This window comes from Pogona vitticeps, chromosome 1 (assembly GCF_051106095.1).
Source record: "Pogona vitticeps strain Pit_001003342236 chromosome 1, PviZW2.1, whole genome shotgun sequence".
Taxonomy (NCBI): Eukaryota; Metazoa; Chordata; class Lepidosauria; order Squamata; family Agamidae; genus Pogona; species Pogona vitticeps.
The window spans coordinates 17,468,135-17,488,734 of record NC_135783.1 but is presented as its reverse complement, the minus strand read 5'-3'; the positions used below and the strand labels follow the sequence as shown (position 1 = coordinate 17,488,734).

The window sequence follows — 20,600 nt, the reverse complement described above, 5'->3', positions numbered from 1 at the left end:
AGTGTAGAGTTAGTGTAGTAAGGGGGGATACATATATGGGCATAGGGGCACTTAGCATCGCGTGATAGGTAGAATGTGAGCTCTCCACATTAGTCAGGATTGGCCAGAGGGGGTTTGCATTGTGTCGGGTATAAAATGTATTGCTGAATGCTTGAATAGCAGAGACCGCACCCCCAGGTGCATTCTCTCCATGCCTGCAGACATGAAATAAAACTCACTTGCTGTAAGTCTTTGGTGTGTGTGAGTGTGTTTATAGCAGAGTACCACATTTTGGAATATGACGCTAAAAGCAAAGAAACAAAAGGATCAGTTGTTCAAGATCTGGTCCTAGCTGACGAGGAACTGGTCGACAAGATTAAAATAGTGAGAACTTTGGCTGGAAGTGACCATACCATCTTGGAATTTGTTATATCGAGAAAAGGGAAAGCTGAAAATAGTGTAATGAGCAGTCTGGACTCTAAGAAAACTGATTTCACTAAGCTAAAGAAATATGGAATGGTATCTCATGGTCAGAAATACTGAAGGAGAAGGGAATTCACGATAGATGGAAGATAACAAAGGCACTATCACAAGCAAATCCTATGAAAAAGAAAAGTGGAAGACACTAAAAGAAATTGGGGTAGCTGCATAAGGAGATTTCAGATGAGCTAAAATTTAAAAAGAACATGTGTAAGAAATGAAAGGGGGCTTTAAATCTCAAAGGAGTACAGATGCATAGCCAATACAGTGGACCCTTGACTTACAGACGGCTTGACTTACAGACTTTTTGAGTTACAGACTTCTCTGGCCGCAAAATTTAGGTTTGACTTGCAGTCTGAGAATTGACTTACAGACCAGAAAAAAACCAAAATGGAACAAAAACGGCCTGTTACGGGATTAATCGGTTTTCAATGCACTGTAGGTCAATGGAGACTTGACTTACAGACTTTTTGACTTGAGAACAGCCTTCCAATACGGATTAAGTTCTCAAGTCAAGACCCCACTGTAGTTGTAGAAAGGAAGTTAAGAAGGTGAAAGCACATGAGCTCAGAATTGCAAGATAGGTTAAAAACTATAACAAAAAGGGAGGGTTCAACTATGCTCAAAGCAAGATGAAGAACAAAGAATTGATGGCAAGTCCACTATGAGGAAAGGATAGTGATTAATGGGGACATAGAGAAGACAGAACTGCTGAACGTGTACTTTGCCTTTGTCTTATCCCCAAAGAAAAAAATAGTGCTCAACCTAGTGCAGGCAGAATAAATGAGTAAGGGGAAGCTACTACCCAAGACAGCCAAAGAGGTGATTTGAGCACATCTAACCAATTCAAATGAATTGAAATTTCATGGTCTGGATGAACTGTACCACAGGGTACTAAAGAAACTTCAAATGTAGTCTCAGAGCCTATTTCTAATATTTGAAAATTCTTGGAGAACAGGTGAGGTCCCTGAAGACTGGCGGTGACGAAATGTCATCCTTATCTTTAGAAAGCAGATATAAGGAACAATTAACCAGTCAGCTTTATACCAGGAAATTCTAGAACAGGTCATTAAACTTTTGGCTTGTGAGCACTTAGAAAACACTGTGATTTTTAAGACCCTGAATGGATTTTTAAAAAGCCAAGCCAGATTGATTTTATTTATTTCCTGGCAGAATTATAAGTTTAGTAGATCAGGGGAATGCTATGGATATAATGTACGTATCTAATTTCAGCAAGGCTTTTGACAACGTCCTTTAATATTCTAGACACCAAACTGGTAAACATTTCTCTACATTGGCTCAAGCGATCACACTGTCTGAGCTGAAAAGAATGCATTTGATTCCAAAAGTAGAAGCCCAAGTGAAACATTACAGATGGGGGAGTGCTCTAGACATGAACTTTTACATCAGGTACTCAAAAGAAAATAATGCAGATCAGACCATCCCAACCCCAGAGCATTTCCCACTTTATTTGTCAATATAATTATACCCTGGGTATACAGTGAGAAATGTAAATTTTGATTATATATCATAAATTTAAAAAGAAGTAGTGTTAGTATGTTGTGACAGAAACAATAGAATCTTATGGACCTTAAAATACAAAAATCTTACAGTAGACCCTTTACTTAAGGAATTAATCCGTATTGAAATGGTGGCTGCAAGTCGAAAAGTCTGTAAGTCGAATCTCCATTGACCTACAATGCACTGAAAACCGATTAATCCCATAACCAGTGGTTTTTATTCTATTTTTATTCCATTTTGGTTTTTTTCTGGTCTGTAAGTCGATTCTCTGGCTGCAAGTCGAATCTAAATTTTGCAGCCAGAGAAGTCTGTAACTCGAAACGTCTGTAAGTCGAGCTGTCTGTAAGTCGAGGGTCCACTGTATTTGGCATTGGCTTATGTGAACTGTAGCCCACTTTTTCAGATGCAACATAACACAACTGAATAAGTGAGCAACAGTTTATGCCACATAAAAGCTTCTTGTTTCGAACTTCAAAGTAGTGCGTTAACATATGCGAAAATGAGCTTGGGTAAGAGTAAAATTTGTAACACCTGGATTTTGTCATAGATTCTCAAACTGGCCAAACCAGAAGTTGGAAATGGCCAAACAAACACAGGCTGAAATCCTGTTGTGTAATAATTTGCAACTAGAATGGGCCAACTGAAAGGATGAAACATAGAGGAGGTGACTCACCAAAGCCCCGCCCCCAAATTCAATAGGCCTATTCTAGTTGTGACTTATTATGTTAAACAGTATTTCAGCTAAACTGTATATCAGTAGACGAAAAATGGCAGCTTTAGCTTTTTCCTTTATAATTTAAGCTTTTGTATTAAAAGGAGCCAAACTTTTCTATTCATTACATTGACTTTAAACTGTTGTGACAAAAAGAACATAACCTGTCTATTTGTTGAATAAATATAGGTTGAATTAAGAATTAAGATGATAAAATTGTGCTAAGAATAACCATTAATGATTATGGCATACCTATCAATATAATTAGATGGTCCCAGTATTTTGAATGTTGTTTTTCCTTACTTCCCCCACTTTGGTTCAGGGGAGGATATTGCTTAAGCAATTCTGTGGTTATATTCAAGTGTACTTGCACTTCCTTTCTAACTGGAGGGTGTCGAGGTGAAACCATATGCAAAAGACAAAAACCCCTGTCTAGTTCAGAAAAAGCTTATCATGTAAGACATAAAGATACCATTAAAAACATGACACTTCAAAAAGTGGTCAGTCAATAATTGAATATCATGTAATACATTTTCTGTATGATGCTCCAGTTCAGATCCCAATGAACTTTTCCATATTTCCCAGGAGAACTGAATTTTAAATCAAAACATGACTATCCCAAGACTGCCAAATAAAGATGTTAAAAAAAATTACTATGCCAACAGAAATTATGACCATCTCAGTACAAGGTTCCTGGGAGATCACATATCCATGTTCAATATATCTGGCCCTGATCAGACCATACATTGCCTGTGTTATGTCTATCTCTGTGGACACAACAGCAGGATAAGAGGACTCTTATACTTCGCATTGACTGTCCATGCCATCTTCGTAATATGTTCGCCATGAAAATGATTGGCACACAGGATTTAAGATCCCCAATGCCAGGCTGTAGCCTCACAAGATGTTGGTATGTTTGCCTTACTGTACACATCTCCTGATGTGAATATATTTATTTAAAATATATTAACCGACCTTTCCCCTTGAAAAAGGACCTAAGGTGGCTTACAAACAATTAAAGAGAATATTTAAAGTTGAAAACAATTAGTATACAAACGGTGGTTAACATAATTAAAAGGCAATACAGTGGTGCCTCGCTAGACAGTTACCCCACATGACAGTTTTTTCGCTAGACATTGACTTTTTGCGATCGCTATAGCGATTCGCAAAACAGTGATTCCTATAGGGGAATTTCACTGGACAATGTTTGGTCCCTGCTTCACAAACCAATTTTCACTAGACGACGATTTTGACAACTTCCTCCGTGCTCGCAAAACAGGTGTTTTTGAGACCTAAGCTTCGCAAGACAGCGATTTAAACAGCTGATCGGCGATTTGCAAAGCGGCTTTCCTATGGCCGATCTTCACTAGACAACGATTCTTCCCCATTGGAATGCATTACAGTGGTGCCTCGCACAACGGGCGCCTTGTAGAGCGATGAATTTGCTCTACGAGGACGGTTTTGCAATCGCAAATGCGATCGCAAAACGGTGCCTGCATAGGGCGAAAATTGCAGAGCGAATGTCGATAAGCGGTTTGCTTACCGACCTTCGCTTTGCGACCCGCCGATCAGCTGTTCGGCGGCTACAAAATGGCCGCCGGAAGCCCCAAAATGGCCATGCGCAGCGTTTTCGTGCCCTCGTAAAGCGAGGGGAGGGTGCGAAAGTGGCTGCCAGCCATCCTGAAGCATCGCTGAACGGTGAGTATTCGGCCCAATTGGAACGCATTAAACCATGTTTAATGTGTTCCAATGGGTTTTTATGTTCCGTTCAACAATGCTTTCACACAGCGAAGGTTAATCCGGAATGGATTAACCTCGCTGTGTGAGGCACCACTGTAAATAGGTTTCAATGCATTCCAATGGGGAAATGTTTTTCGCTAGACAATGATTTCGCTAAACAGCGATTTCAGTGGAACGGATTATCATCGTCTAGCGAGGCACCACTGTATTTAAAACTACAAACAAAATGAGGAAGCATCTTACAACATTAACAAGCAGTATTAATGCAAAAATCAATAAGTGTACAAAAAGCCAGTCTGAGAAATGGAAAACACAAGTACAGTAGTACTCTACTAAAAATCCAATCAAAGCAATAATGTATAACAGCCTATCTAAAAATCACACACTGGTAGCTGATTTACTGAGGGAAGGCTTGCCTGAAGAGAAAGGTCTTTGCCAGTTTGCGGAAGGATAGCAAACATGGAGCCATATCATATATGACATAATGAAAAGCAACATGGTACAGTATCATGAATTAGCTCAACCTTGCCCAGCCTCAACATAAAGACAGTATAGAGGGCATGAGGTGTGGGGTGGCCAAGGTGATGGTGTCACCTTTTAAGTTTCTTAACATGCCCACATCAGAACAGCAACAATGTGCAGCAAGATGCAAAAGGTACAGCTGGTGAAGAAGGGGCATGTGATAAACTGTAACAGAAATCACAACGCAAAGAAATTAAGACATTATGAGAATTAGCATAATAACCAGTGTCTGTATTCCCTCCAAGAGAAAACTTGCAGATACTCTATTTTCAAGTAAAGATTATCCATGTTTTCGTGAAGGCTTTCACGGCTGGGATCTAATGGTTGTTGTGGGTTTTTCGGGCTCTTTGGCCTGTTCTGAAGGTTGTTCTTCCTAACATTTCGCCAGTCTCTGTGGCCAGCATCTTCAGAAGGACAGCACTCCTCTGTCCGCTGAAGATGTTGGTCACAGAGACTGGCGAAACCTTCAGAACATGGCCAAAGAACCCGAAAAACCCACAACAACCGTTATCCACGTTTCTTGTCTTTGCTTCAACATCATTTTTTTGCACCGAGCATAACTTGATCCAATACTGCAAATCTATACATACTTTCCTTAAGCCCTATTAAACTTAGTGATAACTAACTTTTGACTAAACAGGATCTGCAGTTCCAAGATTAATATTTTGAGATTGTCATGTAATGCTTCGTCCTTCCCATATATCCTTCACCAACGTAATTTTACCCTATTCCACTATTTTGATTTCTTTCTGCAGCTTTAGTTTACTTATCATAAACTTGAAATAAAAATATGACCCCTCTACTGGGTATGCTTGTTCTTATGGAGCACCCTTGCAGGAGGGGCTGTGTCTGGTCAAATAAAGCAACAACGAGAGAAAGGAAGGATGGATCTCTAGGAACTTAGGCCTTCTCTACATTTCAGATTACAGAGTTCCGAGAGAAAACAAACCAACCCCAAAAGACCAGCCCAGAACAGAGAACTATTTTATTGTCCCCCCCACAATTCGGCGGGAACAGCCTTTTTCTCATTCCCACTGCACAACTCGTGAAATTAAAAAAAAAAAAAAAAAGGCCTCACGCCACCACCGTTGGCCGCGGGAACGGCTCGCGCGCGCTGCCATGCGCGTCCCTGTACCGCCTTTCCCCGAACCCCGCTTCACGAAATAGACGGAGCCATTACCCGCCAACGGAGAACAGAGAAGGCCGTAGGGAAAAAAAAGAGGAGTGAGAGGGTGGTTAGCTGGAAGTGATAGGCGTCGCTTTCCTCCAATCGCACGTTCCAAGCTTTGTGAGGCGCTTGCCCGCTAGCCAATCATGATGCCCGATCCCACGAATCGGCCCAATGGCTGGACAGAGTTATGCATCACCCTCTTCCCCCCCGCAGCCTCTCTGTATGTGAGGGAAGGTGCTTGTGGTTAATAGATGTGTGTGTGTAAGTACGCGCGTAGCTGCGTTTTTTTTTGTCTCGTCTGAGAGCATCCCTGCCGGCCCTGTGTGACGGGCCCTTTCAGCTCCGTCGCGCGCGTTGGGCCTGCCAGTTGTGACGCCCCACATCTCCACACACAGACGCACACACACACACCTCTCTTGGCCAAGACCTGCCGCCGCCGCCATGTCCTCGCCGTCGTCTGGAGAACAGTATGAAGAAGAGGAGGACGGCGCGTACGAGACTCAGGCCAAGCGGTTGAAGCCGAGCGCGGCCGCGGAAGAAGGCGAGATCGAATATGGGGCCGAGGAAGGCGAGAGCCGCCGAGAGAAGGCCGCCCCACGCAGCGGGGGTTTCTCCGGCGGGGTAAGGTGGTCCCGAGTGCCGGCGAGGGGCGTCGGGCTTCGCCTCACGGGTTGCGGTGGGAAGGCGGGACACGGGCGGAAGAGGCCGCCTGCCGCCCCCTCAACGGGCTAGGCACGTTTACTCGGAAGTAAGCCTTAGCTACGGCGTACTCCCGAGTCAGGGTGCGTGGAATTACTACACCCTTAAACTCTCCGTTTCTTCCTTCAGCCCCCCTCCCCCGGGAAATTTTTGCTTTTACTCCTCATTTTTCCTTGCAAACGTGCATGTGGAAAGTTGAGCTGAATATCTTCCACAGGGAGAGGTATTCTTAATGGCCTTCAACTGAATGTGGCCCCAAGCCACGATGCATCCATCTGACAAATGTGGAAGTAGTCTCTGCTTCTTTTTAAAAAGTACTGGATGTACGTGTATGTGTACTGTATGTGGAAAGAAAGAAAGAAGAAGAAAGTACCATTGTATTGCGGCATTTTAAAGGCAAGGAAGGTTTATTTGGCGTAAGCTTGTAAGGATTTTCTGCAGACCATGTTTCATATGTCTCTAAAGTGCACAGGGGCCGCCCTCTACAAAAGACTGTACCAAATAAGAGTTGTTAGACTTTCAAGATGCTGCCAGATGCTTCGTTGGTTTGGTTACCATAGATTACGGACTGTATTTGTATTATACCCATGATATATCCCAGGAGCTGAAGGGTTTGATCTACACTTAATCATGTTTTGAGTAGACTTATTGAAATTAGCAAGGCATATTAATCAGAACTTACTGATTTAAAAGGTTGTATTTGGATCCAAACTATATAGTGGTCTAGTTCTTTATTAAGCAGCGTAACAGCAATGATAACAAGCTAGCTTAGAGAGTGTGAAAAATTTGATGTTCTCAAGAAGACTTGGCAGATATTTAGAAAATGCTTCAGTACATCTGAATGCAATGTTACTAAAAGACAGATGATGATGCATTTGGATTTCTTTTTATCTGTACAATTTTAGAAATTGATAAGTAAATTTGAAAAGGCCTCACTTATTCTTCGTCTTTAAAATCATCTGCAATGCTAACTTGAACTACCAATACAGTAAAACTTGACAGATGAATATCAGATGCACGTATTGCTACAGTGAACTAACTGTTACAATCTTATTGTACTGTATGTTTAATGTATATGACAAACTCAACCAGTTCCTGAAGCTTTTATACCTACTTAACTGACCCTATTGACAGTTCATTTTTTATTTCATTGTTCTTTCTGCTTTACACTTTGTTCAGAAAAGTCTAATACTGTATCCAGTAAAATTTTGTAACAAGAGGGAAGGTTTCCCCATCCTTACAGTCTCAGGGTTTTTCTATCTCCTCCTGTGCTAGGCATATGTTAACCAAAGATGTTAACAGAGAAAGATGACAAGAAGTTTAAGTATTGTGTTTTAGAAATTTGGATTCAGTCTTGTGTATCTTACTATGGGTTATTTATGTCTGATATTGAGGTCTGTAGTTCTGTATTCTGGAAGTCAAGCCTGGTATGATTAAAATAAAATGTTAAGTACTGTACTATACTGGAAACCTATCTTGATTTGTAGAATCTAGGTTATGCAGCCTAATCTCAGAAATCGCAAGCAAGTGCATTTTTCATTGTTAGTTACAGGAAGGGGATTTTTTTTTCATCTTTCCTTCTGCACTGGTAAAACTTAGAGATGGGAATTCCCTGCCATAGGAGGGTAGGTAGTCCCATCTTTGCTGTCATTCCATAAGCTGAAGAAGACCTTCCTCTTCAGGCAGGTTTTCTCTTAGTGATTGGCTGCCTGAGTGGGGTTGTCAAACGGATTGTTATGCCTTGTTGCTTTTGCATGTGTTTGTAGTGTTGATACTTTTACAATTTTTAATATATGTTTAATTCTTTTTAAATATTTTGTATACTTATTATTTTAAAAAAATATTTTTAAATGATGTAAGGACCTATCTTGGGTCTTTTTTAAGGAGAAAGGTGGGGTAAAATATTTTAAATAAATACATAAATAAAACATATTCAAATGCTCTGGCATTTTTTAAAAATTGAAACAGGATTTGAAAAAATATGCAGCAGTGGAAATGTTTCCATTCTTAACAATGTCTGAGGATAGAGTCCCAATCAGCTGCAATGTTGCATATGATAGTATTGTTGCAAACAATCAGATATTTTCAGATTATTTTTTGGTTTGAACAAGTATATTCCAACAAATGTTAGATGATGGGTTACAATTTGATAAGGATCAACTTGTGAGAGTTTTATCGCTTCATTGTTCATAGTAGTTTATCTTGTAATTATAATCTGAAAAATAATAAAATCAAATATTTGCTCTTGTTAGGATGCAGGTGGTAGTCATCATAAAGTTTCTGTTTCTCCCGTTGTCCATGTGAGAGGCCTCTGTGAATCAGTTGTGGAAGCAGACCTTGTGGAGGCCCTTGAAAAATTTGGAACCATATGGTATGTTTTGTGCATACTGTATCTTTTGTGATTCAAACCAAACTTTATAAAGCTTTTATTTATTTTCACAGTGAATAATTTGAAATACTGACATGGGAAGCTACCTTCATATTATCATTAACATTTGAATGTGCTATTTATATTTAGAATGAAGTAAAGAAATGTGCTCAATTTAAGGGAAAGGGGTGTATTCTGATAACAGCTGAGAATAATAAGTAGCAGCCATGAGTACTGGCATGGCCTTTCTGTTTGCTGACTTCTAACAGAGCACAACAGCAGAATAAAACTGGGGCAGACCCCAAGGAGTAAGCAAACATGGTGAGCTAAAAGGAGTTTGATGGAGGAGGCCACTTATTTAAAAATGTTTTCTGGATATAATCATATATTAGTGGGTTTTCCCAGCAGCCTTCCAAGGCAAACAAGACAAAGAAAAAGGCACTCAAAGACAAACAGAAGAAAGTAAAAAGGAGAGAGGTAAAGCTCAGAGGTAAAGCAAGATGAAGACTTTTGTACAATAAGAGAAACAGACTAAGCAGTTCTAATGAAGCCCAATAGTAATGATAAAGGAGGAAGGAAAGCAGTCCATAAATCACACTATGAATGCCAGGTCTAACGATCTGTTTAGGTTTCTCTCCTGCTGCTCCAGGAACCTGTCTCCATCTGTGTGGGGGTGGATTGGGCTTCATTTTAAAGGGGAATTAAACAAACTGGCTGCCTGTGCACAACCCTGATAGAGCTCTGAGGAAGCATGCGCTCGTGGAGCTTAGAGAGAACACTGGCCAAGAATATGGGGAACAAACAAGAACTAGAAATCTTACTCCAGGAGCATGAATATGAATTGATAAGGATAATTGATACTTGGTATATTGATTCCTATGACTGGAATACAGCAGTTGAAGGATATAATCCAACCTACACCTTGTTAATTTACTAATCAGTCTATCATGGGTGTGGCTCGTCTTTTGACCGTAATAAAGAGCGAGCGAGAGCTATTGATCGATCAATCAATCGGACACTTTGTCAAAGCTTTGCTGAACCTCCCTGCTAAACAGTGAGAATGTTGTAGATGTAATATATCTTGACTTCAGCAGAGCCTTTGATAGAGTGCCCTGTGAACAAGCTAATGAGGTGTGGGCTGAATAGTCCCAAGTGTCAGGTGGTTACATAGTTGATTTCAGAGTTATGCTCAGAGTGCTTATGAATGGCTCCTTCTCATACTGGGAGGAGGTAACAAGTGGGGTACTATAAGGCTCGGTCCTGGGTCCCGTGCTCTTCAACATTTTTATTAATGACTTGAATAAAAGATTGCAGGGCATACTTAGTAAAGTTGCATATGACACAAAATTGAGTGGAATAGCTAATGACTTAGAAGACAGGAACAAAATTCGAAACAATCTTGAATGATAGACTGAAAGCAACAGAATGAAATTTAATGGATGAATGCAAGGTTCTAGACCTGGGAGGGAAAAAGCTCAATGCTATTAGGCTGTATTAACAGAAATATAGTATCCAAATCCAGTGAAGTCTCCCTCTGGACACAACACTTTAAGAAGGATGCTGTCAAAGTAGAACAAGTTCAGAGGAGGGCAACAAGGATGATCAAGGAACTGGACACGTTTGACCTTGAGAAAAGAAGGTTGAGGGGAGATGTTATAGCACTTTTCAAATATTTGAAAGGTAGTCATACAGAAGAGGGGCAGGATCATCCCATAGTGCAAAACATGTGATAATGGGCTCAAGTTACAGGAAGCCAGGTTAGCTGAATATCAAGAAAAACTTCCTAACTATTAGAGCAGTACGACAATAGATCCAGTTACCTCAGGAGGTGGCGAGTGCTCCAGTGTTGGAGGCATTCAAGAGAAAATTGGGCAACTGTCTGTCAGAGCTACTTTGATTTGAATTCCTGCACTAAGCAGAGGATTGAACTCAGGGGCCTTATAGGCCCCTTCCAACTCAATTATTCTATGGTTCTGTGAAACTAAATCCTTAATTAAAAATTAAATATAATTTTAAAAATTGCAGTAATAATTTTTGCACTAAACTCTGTATGTTCAACTTTAATATGGCTTACATCTGATTACCTTAAATTAATAATGTTATTGGTTTCTCCTGCTGTAGTTATGTGATGATGATGCCATTTAAACGTCAAGCTTTGGTAGAATTTGAAGATATTGAAAGTGCCAAAAAGTGTGTGACATTTGCAGCAGATGAACCAGTATATATAGCTGGACAACAAGCATTTTTCAACTACTCTACAAGCAAAAGAATTACTCGGCCAGGAAATACAGATGACCCCTCTGGAGGAAATAAAGTTCTTCTCTTGTCAATTCAGAATCCTCTGTATCCAATTACTGTGGTAGGTATTATTCTTGCATGTTGTTTTAAGTTACATCAAAGTAACAAGCTTTCCTAATGACTATGCTACTTATTTGCAGTTGGTGGTACGTATACCACATATCACTGGTGGACCATGGAAACAATGGGATGGAGAAGTGGGAAACAGTAGCCAAAATCCAGTTCTTCATATAGTAAATTAGACAAAAGTAGGCACATTGACTCTATGTGGATTTAATGAGTCAACCTGACCATAAATTTCATTGATTCAAATTAACATACTCTAAATGCAACTTATTTTAGCATAGTAGGTTGCAGTTAGAATAGGCCCATTTAAATCAGTTGAATTTATGAAGGGGTTAGTTTACTAAAGCCTCATTGATTCAGTGGGCTAACTCTAGTGCCATTTACTAACAGAATTTTGGCTAGTGCTTTCTAAACAACTCCTGATAAGTAGTCAGCTAGTAATGGAATCATTGGGGTGGTACTGTAGATTTACTGGCAAGAATTCCATCTGTTTTGATGGAATGATGGGTGGAATGTAAGATGCAAAGTATCAAGAGAATAATTTCCCTGTGTGGACCTTTGGTGGGTGCAGATATCTGTAGTTATAAGTAAAGAAAATGTATACTACAGACATCTGGGTAGTATAGTCATTGGTACAGATGTCTGTAGTTATTAGTAAAGAAAATGAACACATCCTTGAATGTACACACACACTTCCTTTCTTTGCATAGTAATTTGTTCCAAAAGTTAAGGAAACGGTTGCTTCATCTAGTAAACTGTTGTACAAGAATGGATTAGATAACTGATTTGGTTTCATTAAAGGCATTGATGAAATTGTTTCATCAGAAGGTTAGTTTGAGGAAGTTTTTCAGGCAGACCATAATGGATGAGAAATGTATTAGTGGAGAAATGGCTTCCTGTTTTAATAATGTGTTGCAAGACTTGCCGTATGCATTTTTCATTTAAGTTATCAATTGCTTGGGGGGTTTCGCACCATACAGTACTTGTCCATTAATACTGCTTATTGGTTGATGTCCCCCACTTTTATTTGTCTTAATGAGCCTCCTATGATGTAGTATGGATTATTTTCCCATTCTGAAGCCTTTAAAGAATAATCTTTAAATACATCTGGAGTCTGATATCTAAAAACTCCTTTCTGTTTGGCCAAACAATCTAGAATAAAATGTTTCTAATAAAAGCTACTTTCAGTTTGTCCCATATTAAATAGTTTTGCTTTTTATTATTCTGGCATTGGTCTGTAAGGCAGTTAGTTATGGGCAGAAACATGACCCGCATTCTGTGTTTGTGTTATGGAAATTTATCCTTAAAAGGTAAAACCCATTACTTGAATTGAGATTACAGTAAGTGTTGTTGTGAATACAAGGACCTTTCTACTTGTTCAGGGCAGCTTTAGTGAATTTCTTCTCTCTCACTGCTGCCCTTGTTGTATCATACACCATTTCAGAAGTGTCCTTGGCACTCAGTAGTGGTTTTGCAAGGGGGCACAGTACAGTACAGTGTAGTGCTAGGGAAAACCAGAAAGGTTCATCTATGCATGCAAAGCAACGTACCCTCTAACTTTCAGCCCCACTGGGCAGGGCTCCGCCTCTTGTGCATACGAATTTGCTCCTGCGCACGGAACTCCGCCCCCCCATGCGGGGTTCTGTCATGACTAGAACCTAATGCGATCACTGCGCAGAGGAGGAAGACAACTGCATGGAGGGAGACAGGCGCATACGCACCCAGCTTAGAGGGAACCTTGATGCAAAATGTTTTGCCTGTCTCTTAGTCCAGCCCTAGCTAGTAGAGGAAAAGAAAGCTTTTAAACACAAACAGATAAACTTAATATAGCATTGCTGTTTGGATTGTATTCTGTTAATATACTAAACCTAAATATACTAAATGAGCTAAAAACCTATTCTCTCATGGTTATATAACTACTCAAGGAAGATGGAGAGAACAGTGGTTTAGCCAGGGATAAATGCATTTCTTGATTTGGGGAGAGTTCTCTAGAGCAGTGGCCTCCAACATTTTCTGTATCATGGACTGGTTGGAGGGGCAGGGTCCGTGCGCAGGGGGGCACCCCTGCGCTTGCGGGGTGCGGGCATGTATGCGTGGAGGGGAGGGGCATACTCGTGGGTAGGCGGGGCACCCGTGCGGGTGGCGGGCTCTGCATGTGGGGGCCTGGGAAATCTGTCTCTGCGGCCCGGTCCTGCCATGGCCACAGACTGGCACCAGGCCACGAACCGGGGGTTGGGGACCCCTGCTCTACAGGCTTTCATCCAAACAATAAATTATGAAATAATAATATTGGTGAACATTTATCAATGTTTCAAATGAATAGTTTTTCTTTTCTTTTATAGGATGTTTTGTATACAGTATGCAATCCTGTTGGGAAAGTGCAGCGTATTGTCATATTCAAGAGAAATGGAATACAAGCCATGGTTGAATATCCTTTTTTATGACTTATTTTGAATAGTTTATGTTGTAGGGCCCCATCCCATCAACTACCAAGGATTTCACAGGTCCTCTAGTAAGGGGGAAATGTTCTGTGCCTCTCCCTTGAGTCATCTTGTCAGGCAAGCAGTCTTGTTAGGAAGGTGGTGTAGACAGTGTAATAGCACATAAACTAGGGTATTCCAATATAGAACACATTTTGGAAACCACTTGTTAGAATATACCACATGAAATTAATCTTGAGGGGATTGACACCAATTTGAGACAGATTTGTCAGTTATCAAAGCAATTCATATAGAAACTGAACATTGATGTTTCCTCATGTAATCTGAGTGTGACTTAAAAGAGCCCCAAGTGATTTATTGCACAGATGTTTATTGATTGATTGATTGATTGATTGGCCTTATATACCGCCCCATAGCACTACAAGCACTCTCTGGGCGGTTTACAATTTTTTTAATTATGCAGGCTACACATTGCCCTGTTCTTATCTAAATTATTAGAACTTGTATCTGTTTGATTTGTTCTTGGGGTGGGGGAGAGGAAGAGATGGATTTAAATAAAAATTCTTAACATGATTTACATTTGAATCGGTTCTTTGTGCTCAGAAGGCAAAAGCAGCACTGAATGGAGCGGATATATATGCAGGATGCTGTACACTAAAAATTGAATATGCAAGGGTAATGTTCATACTTCCTTAAGCTTCTGTTTTCCCCTGATTGGAAAACAATAAGACTTACTGTCTGTTTGTATCTTAACAGCCAACTCGTCTTAATGTCATTCGAAATGACAATGATAGTTGGGATTATACTAAACCATATCTGGGCAGACGAGGTAAGTGTTTTGGTAATCATTCTGAATGTTGTTCAAATACGTATATTTGGACAGTTAGCTTGTCTAATGCATTAGTCATTTCAAGCCAAGTATTGCTGGTGAAGCCCTGTTGTAAAAGACATCTTGTAATCCTGGAAAAGAATAACTCAACACTAGTGTCCCCTGCTGGTAATATTGAGCTATTTAGTTCAACAAGGAGCCCCCACATGCAAGCATGTTTGCACTACAAGGACTTGCATTTCTCCAAGCAGCTCTCACTCTTTGGAGGAGAGGACACTGATGCAGACTATTTCTTACAAACTACAAACTTGCACACTACTTCTCCATGGAAAGGATTTTCCCCATATGTTGGACGAGGCTTTAAGAAGGATAGAGGACTCCAGCAGGCTGACTCTACACCTCATCATGCATTACATCGGCATCATCAGAAAGCCCTCTGAAAAACCTCAGACTTGCAACTCACTTTGACTGCATACTGCATGCATCATCACTACAAGCATTTCAAGGAGGACATACTTCTGGTTTGCATGGTATGAATCCCATGGTAGACTGTATCCTTTTTAATCCAGCCTGCATGTCTTTGTTTCCAGTCTTATGTCCCTAAAATACAGTTGTAGAATGAAACTGCATAAAATGGATGATCCAAGATCTTGTTTCTAATACTGTACATTGTTTTGGTTTTCTTTCTTGTATGTAATAGAAAAATAGATATTAGATTTTCCAATGTAAATATTATTTAGAGCACCACGCATATTTTAAGTATTATTTGGAATTCTTCAGCACCCTGTCAGACAGTTCCCATCAGGCACCAATATTTGGCACACAGTACAATTTATCTAGGCATTTCTGCTGCAAAGCATAATTAAAACATTGTTTTCAGCAGTGCAGCTGCATGAAAATGTACAAAAAATTATGTAGTCTGATTTCTGTAAATATTCTTTGTAACTAAATGACTTGTATATAATTTACTGTAATGTACTTTTTAAAAATTTAGGCATTTATAACATGAAGTTGGGAACTTAACTTATCAAGGTAGAGTATCTTCTAAATTCTAAACATGAAAATGAAGGCTTCAGTCAGTCTTTTAACATGCCAAAAGACTGGTTTTTATTGGTAGTGCTTTGGCTTGTGAAATGTATGATTACAACTTAGGTCTTACACATGCAGAATTAAATATTTGTAAAAGGTTACTAAGGGGGCTACAGTATTGGTTAGCAGCTCATCCAACCTCAGTAATGTTAAAGTTAACTCTTTTAATCAAACTGCCTGGTAACTATTTTTGCTGTAACACTTCTGAATTAAGAAGAGGTATATTCAAGTACATGACATTCAGCTCAGATAGTATTTATTAATTGTGACTTGCCTCAGTAAACAAAACCATGGGAAATGAGAAATCTTTCTGTAAATGAAACAGGAGTATTAAAAGACTTGACAGAGTCAAGTAGAAATTTTTGGATCTTATTTTAACAGCAGTTCTTGTGCCATATTGCAAGCTGCTTTTGAAAGTCATCTCATTTCCAGAACAGTTGCCATGTTTCTTTCTTTGTTGCCTGCCTTTCCAGCTTAAATTTAGGATGCTGATTTCAGCATGCTTTCCATAAAAGAGACTCCCATTTGAATTTGTTCACATGAGAGAATATACCAAATTTAGTGCTGGACTGAATATCAGCTAATTTAAAATAGCAATTTTAAACATTCTGACTGTATTAAACTAGTATATGTTCTGTGAGATATTTTAGGCTAAGAGAGTAATTTTGCTCAAGTGAACTAACTTGAATTTGAACTAATTTGAACTTCAGAACAAGGCAAGCTGAACCTGATTTTTCCATTGCCAAGCCTGCGTAACAGTGGCAGTATGCTGCCAAGAAAAAAAACTGCTTTGCTGAAAAAAAAACATCTGCAGCTATTTTATTCCTAATCCATTTTGTTTGTATTTATTTAGAGCCTATATACTGATTTCATTAGTAATTTTTATGTAAATATAATTTTTAAAAACCTTAATTAACCTAATGGAAGCATGAAGTTTTCACTCAATGTGAGTACATCCCAGTTTCCGGTTGAAAAGGACTCCATTTGATGGAAGATTCTGTAGGTCACTCAGGATAATTAAGATTAAATACATCAATTTTGGACAAATATTGCTGTAGTCAGGCTACAGGATGGGTGGGGAGATAGTCTTTTGGCTGCTAGCCAGAATGAAATTTGACTTTCCACTGTGCTAAAGGATGAGTGGTTTGCTCCCATTTGCAGAAGGAGGCAAATAATAGTAATCAAACATTATATACCACCAACCTAATTTTAGCTTGTGATATTTGGATGCAACTATTTTCTCAAAATTTCTTCATGGTAGTGAATTAATTTCCATGATATCCTTACAGGATTGTCTTGCAGCCTTAATGTGGAGATTGCAGTCATTTGTGTGGGTGGTCTAGTAGGAAGGAAAATGACAATTCTATACAGTGGTGCCCCGCAAGACTATGTTAATTTGTTCAGCGAAAATCGCTATCTTGTGAAAACATTGTCTTGCGAAATGCGGTTCCCCATTGGAATGCATTGAAATCCATTTAATGTGTTCCAATGGGGACAAATCGTAGTTGTTTTGTGAAAATCGCCCATAGAGAAAACGTTTTGCGTAGTGCCGATCAGCTGTTAAAATCGCTGTCTTGCGAAAATTGGTCCCGAAAACATCTGTTTTGCGAGTTGCGGACCTAGCTGTGTTAAATTGTCATCTTGCGAAAATTGGTCCCGGAAAAAAAGGCTTGCGAAGCACGGCCCGAAACATCGTATAGCAAAAATCACCCATAGGAAACACTGTTTTGCGAAGCGCTATAGCGATTGCAAAAACTCATCGTCATGCGGGTTCATCGTTTTGCGAGGTAATCGTCTAGCGGGGCACCACTGTACTACATTCACTTTAAATCATAAAATTATTTTCATTCCTCTTTAAAACTGAAATTATTGGCCAAATTCCTCTTGTGTAGCTATGCAAGTGGTGTTACTTTTGGGTGCTATTCGCCCCAATTTGGAAATCATTGTAACCACTGTCAGTTGCATGGTGAGTTACAGAATGAAATATGCCAAAGATAATGTCTATATAAATAATGTAATTTCTTAAGGCAACTAGCCTCCAATAATTACTCAATTTGTGTCACATCTAAAGAGATTTTAGGCAAGGGTATTTTATTTTAAACTATTTAAAAATAATGAGGCTTCATGCTGTGTCACGGTACGGAAACGGCATTGGTCACCCTGCTTGATGACGCATTGAGGTAGGCCAATAGGGGCAAAATGTCCTTGTTGGTTCTCCTTGATATCTCCGCTGCCTTTGATACCATCGACCACGGTATCCTCCTGGGGCAGCTCTTTGAGTTGGGGATCAGAGGCCTGGCTCTTGCCTGGCTCCGGTCCTTCTTGGAGGACCGTTCTCAGAGAGTTCAGCTTGGAGAGAGTGTATTGGCCCTGTGGCTCCTCAATTGCTTGATCATCTCTCCAATTCTGTTTAATATCTACCTGACGCTGCCGGGTGGGGTCATCAGTATTTTGATGACATGCAGCTCTACATCTCTTTCCAACAGCAGTGGATGCTGTTGCGCCCCTTGAACGCTGCCTGGGGACTGTACTGCAGTGGATGTAAGGAGAATGGACTGAGGCTGAACTCGGACAAGATGGAGATTTTGAGGGTGGGCACCCCTATTAGTGGTTTGAGAAGCTCCCTCTCTTTGGGGGGGCAACTCTCACCACAAAGAATGTGGTCCGCAGCTTAAGGGTCCATCTTTACCCAGCGCTTACCATGGAATCCCAGGTAGTGTCTGTGGCCCGCACTGCCCATTTACATCTTTGGCAGATTGCCTAATTGCACTCCTATCTTGATGCTGGGGTGCTCACCACTCTGGTCTGTGCGCTCGTAATCTTGAGATTAGACTACTGTAATGCACTCTACATGAGATTGATGCAGAAACTACAAATGGTCCAGAACACGGCTGCCAGATTATTAACTGGGGGGAAAAATATAATTCATCACATTTCTCCCACTCTGGCGGCCTTACACTGGTTGCCCATTCATTTTCGCATTGAATTCAAGGTATTGATGTGTACATACAAAGCCCTAAATGGTTTAGGATCTCGATACTTGACAGAGTGCCTGCTCCCACCTAGGTCTACTTGTGTCATGTGATCTAGCCAGGCTGGGCAGCTGAGGGGCTTAACCCCAAGAGAGGCCCAGAAGAAGAGAACTGGAAACTGGGCCTTCTTGGCAGTGGCCCCTCGTCTCTGGAACACCTTGCCCCTTGAGATTTGCCTGGCACCCTCTCTGGGAGTTTTAAAGAACAAACTCTAAAATCAGATTGGTCCTTAAGATCTTGCTAAATTTAACCTCTGGCATTCATCACCACAACAGAACACTTGGCATTGAGTGAACTGGGGGTTATTTTCTGATCCCTGAAGTACTCTGGTGCTTTCTGAGTTAGAAGTGTGATTAGGCTCATGGTTACATTTCAGAATGCAGAACACAATTCTTACAGAGAATTCTGTTTCTTCCTGAATGGGCTCTCCTACTGAACAATAGTATAGCTCTACAGTACTCAAGTGTCAGATACCTGGGTCTGTTCAGTGTACAAAAGGGGAGCTTCATTGTCCCTTGCACAGTAAGTTATGAGTCTGAAGAGGAAGGTTTCCTGTTTACTTCAGCGCTCTACTTACATTAACAAGAATGCCGGTTTTTCAGCATCATTATTCACATGGGAGAGCCTCTGCACAAAGAGGAGCTTTTCTTTCTCAAACCTTTCATTTTCCTTAGGAAGAAAAAGACTAGGGGCAGAGCTGTGAAGTAAACTCTGCTGAAATGGTGGAGCCTGCTTGAGATCAGAGTGCTAAAATGCCCCTTTTTGTATTTTTCCCTCAGTACCTATTAGAATGCACCCCAATTTCTTTTAATCTGAACAGGCTATCTTAATATTTCAAACAATTTTTTAAAAATACTCCATCAAAGCTGGGGTCTCAAATCCAGCAGTTTCCATGAGGTTGATGTAAACTTTTCCTTAAACTTTTTGTCAAAGTGTATGCTACTTGGGTTGGATGTGTTTCATTTCTCATGGTTTTGAAAATAACTGAGGTATTGGCATTTCGCATTGTTTAATGAAAGCAAGCAGTGTAAATTAACTATGACTGCTACTTATCAAGAAAATTTGTAATAAATATTTATTGTATTGTTGTAAATAATCACTTGAAGTTGGTCACTGCTTTCATCCAGTAGTGTTGACCCCTTGGTTAACTTTATATTGTGTAACCTGCAGTTTGCTGGAAGAGCTTTTCATTGTTAAAAGTGCTTTTTAAAAATGAAATTTAATGCAATTATAATATATAGACTGTATAACGTATAACAGTGTAGCAGTGTATAGTAATCTCACCATTACCCGCCAATAGCTATTGGTGTAGTTATGTATTACGCAAATGTGGTACTCTGTGTTTACTGATTATGAAACCATGTAATACAGGTTGTTGTTGGATTGTGCTGAAACTTCTTGAAAGAAGCCTACTTTGAAAATGTGTTGCTGTTGAAGCTATTAGTGTGATTCAGGTACTGTCCTTTGAAAGTACTGCATTTACAACTTGTTTTTATCAGAATTATAGGTAATTTTTTACTTTATAGTATTGTGTGATGTTAAGAGAACAGTCCAATTTTCTTAGGTTTAATTCCTTGCAGCTGGGGAAATTTCTTCTCAAATGCAGTATTTTTATGCCAGTAATTATTGTGTTCTACAACTACGTATGTGTTA

At 39.9% G+C, this 20,600-nt stretch overlaps 1 protein-coding gene across 1 annotated transcript in view; it reads left to right on the top strand.

Annotated features, from left to right (window-relative positions):
* Positions 1–6,416: 6,416 nt before the first annotated feature.
* The window catches only part of HNRNPLL (heterogeneous nuclear ribonucleoprotein L like), a 28,432-nt gene continuing 14,248 nt past the window's right edge, over positions 6,417–20,600 (top strand). Inside the window, exons 1-6 of the mRNA XM_072988305.2 lie at positions 6,417–6,746; positions 9,077–9,195; positions 11,314–11,551; positions 13,899–13,986; positions 14,578–14,672; positions 14,754–14,826. Coding sequence (XP_072844406.2) covers positions 6,567–6,746; positions 9,077–9,195; positions 11,314–11,551; positions 13,899–13,986; positions 14,578–14,672; positions 14,754–14,826 — 793 coding nt within the window. The 5' untranslated portion in view covers positions 6,417–6,566. The remainder of the gene's footprint in view (positions 6,747–9,076; positions 9,196–11,313; positions 11,552–13,898; positions 13,987–14,577; positions 14,673–14,753; positions 14,827–20,600) is intronic.